The 1,416-nt window shown below is 36.7% G+C and overlaps 1 protein-coding gene across 1 annotated transcript; it reads left to right on the top strand.

Annotated features, from left to right (window-relative positions):
- Positions 1-336: 336 nt before the first annotated feature.
- LOC107751539 (plakophilin-1-like) lies at positions 337-1,056 on the top strand (the record flags this gene model as incomplete). The annotated part of the gene is made up of 2 exons (XM_016567280.1): positions 337-544; positions 776-1,056. Coding segments are annotated over 2 exons (426 nt in total), but the record flags the coding sequence as incomplete, so codon positions are not given.
- Between the last annotated feature and the right edge of the window lie 360 nt (positions 1,057-1,416).

Below are 1,416 nucleotides of genomic sequence, written 5' to 3'. Positions count from 1 at the left end.
GTCTGTCTGTCTGTCTGTCTGTCTGTCTGTCTGTCTATCTATCTATATCTGTCTGTCTTTTTCTATCTATCTATCTATCTATATCTGTCTGTCTTTATCTATCTATCTATCTATCTATCTGTCTGTCTGTCTGTCTGTCTGTCTGTGTGTCTGTCTGTCTTTATCTATCTATCTATCTATCTATCTGTCTGTCTGTCTGTCCGTCTATGTTTCCATTTTTCTGTCTGTCTGTTACTAATAATTAATTACATCGTCCTTATATTTTTGTAATGCAATTGAATACTACACATCATTGTAAATGATTTAATCGTAAGTATTGTTTTGTATCACTTAAAGGTTTGCCGTTTGGGTGGGATTCCAGGTCTTATTCAGCTGCTGAAATGTGACAATCCACAGCTGCAACAGATCGCTGCCGCTGCACTGCGCAACTTAGTTTTTAAAGACAACAATAACAAGCTTGAGGTGGAACGTTGCAAAGGAATAGAGGCCATTCTGACCTTGCTCAGAAACACCAAGATTATAGAAACACAGAAACAACTCACTGGTAAGACATGCCGCTCTCACTCGACTCTTTCCTGTGCTTCAACTTTTTAATGTGCCGTGTGTCATTTGTTGTCCTATGATCTCATCACATCGCATGTGAATAGTTTCCTTTATAGTTAAAAGAAAGTGACATGAATTGGTTTTGTGTTCGATATTAATGTGTTTATCAAAAGCTATTTAAAACGAAAATACAATATGAGGTATGGAGTATGACCCTTTGATGTCTGTTCAGGTCTGTTGTGGAATCTATCCTCGGCTGATGAGCTGAAGCCAAAGCTGATCAAGAACGCCATGCCTCTGCTTACAGAAAGCGCTGTGGTGCCTTACAACTTTTCGACTGATAGCAACACTAACAAACACACTGACCCTGAGGTCTTCTACAACACCACTGGCTGTTTAAGGTGTGTTACAGAAACTGACTGTTTAGTACAAGAACACAGAGACATCTGAACAGATGAGGAATTAAATAATATTTTTAAGCAAAAATATAATAACTGAGATACTTGTTTGTTTCACTTAAAGTCATAGTTCATCCAAAAATGAAATTTCTGCCATAATTTAGGCACCTTTATGTCATTCCAAACTGTTTTTTATTTTCATGGAGCACGCACACACACACACAATAATAATTTTTCCATTCATTAAGATGCCTGTCAAGAAACTCTAAAAAGGCACTGTAAAAGTAACAATTAGTACTATATTCCAAGTTGTATGACAGCTTATGTCATTCCCCAGAGAAATAACAGTACATGACATGAGGGTGAGTAAATAACTCTTTTACTTTGACAATTACTTTGTCAAATGCATAACCACACACCTTATTGCTTACTTAGTACCTTGATAAAAATCAGACCACAAAGTCTATGCACATTT

The sequence above is a fragment of the Sinocyclocheilus rhinocerous genome, unplaced genomic scaffold (assembly GCF_001515625.1).
Source record: "Sinocyclocheilus rhinocerous isolate Xijiao unplaced genomic scaffold, SAMN03320098_v1.1 scaffold21561, whole genome shotgun sequence".
Taxonomy (NCBI): Eukaryota; Metazoa; Chordata; class Actinopteri; order Cypriniformes; family Cyprinidae; genus Sinocyclocheilus; species Sinocyclocheilus rhinocerous.
Note: the sequence above shows the minus strand (reverse complement) of the source record. Positions and strands in the feature narration are given on the sequence as shown.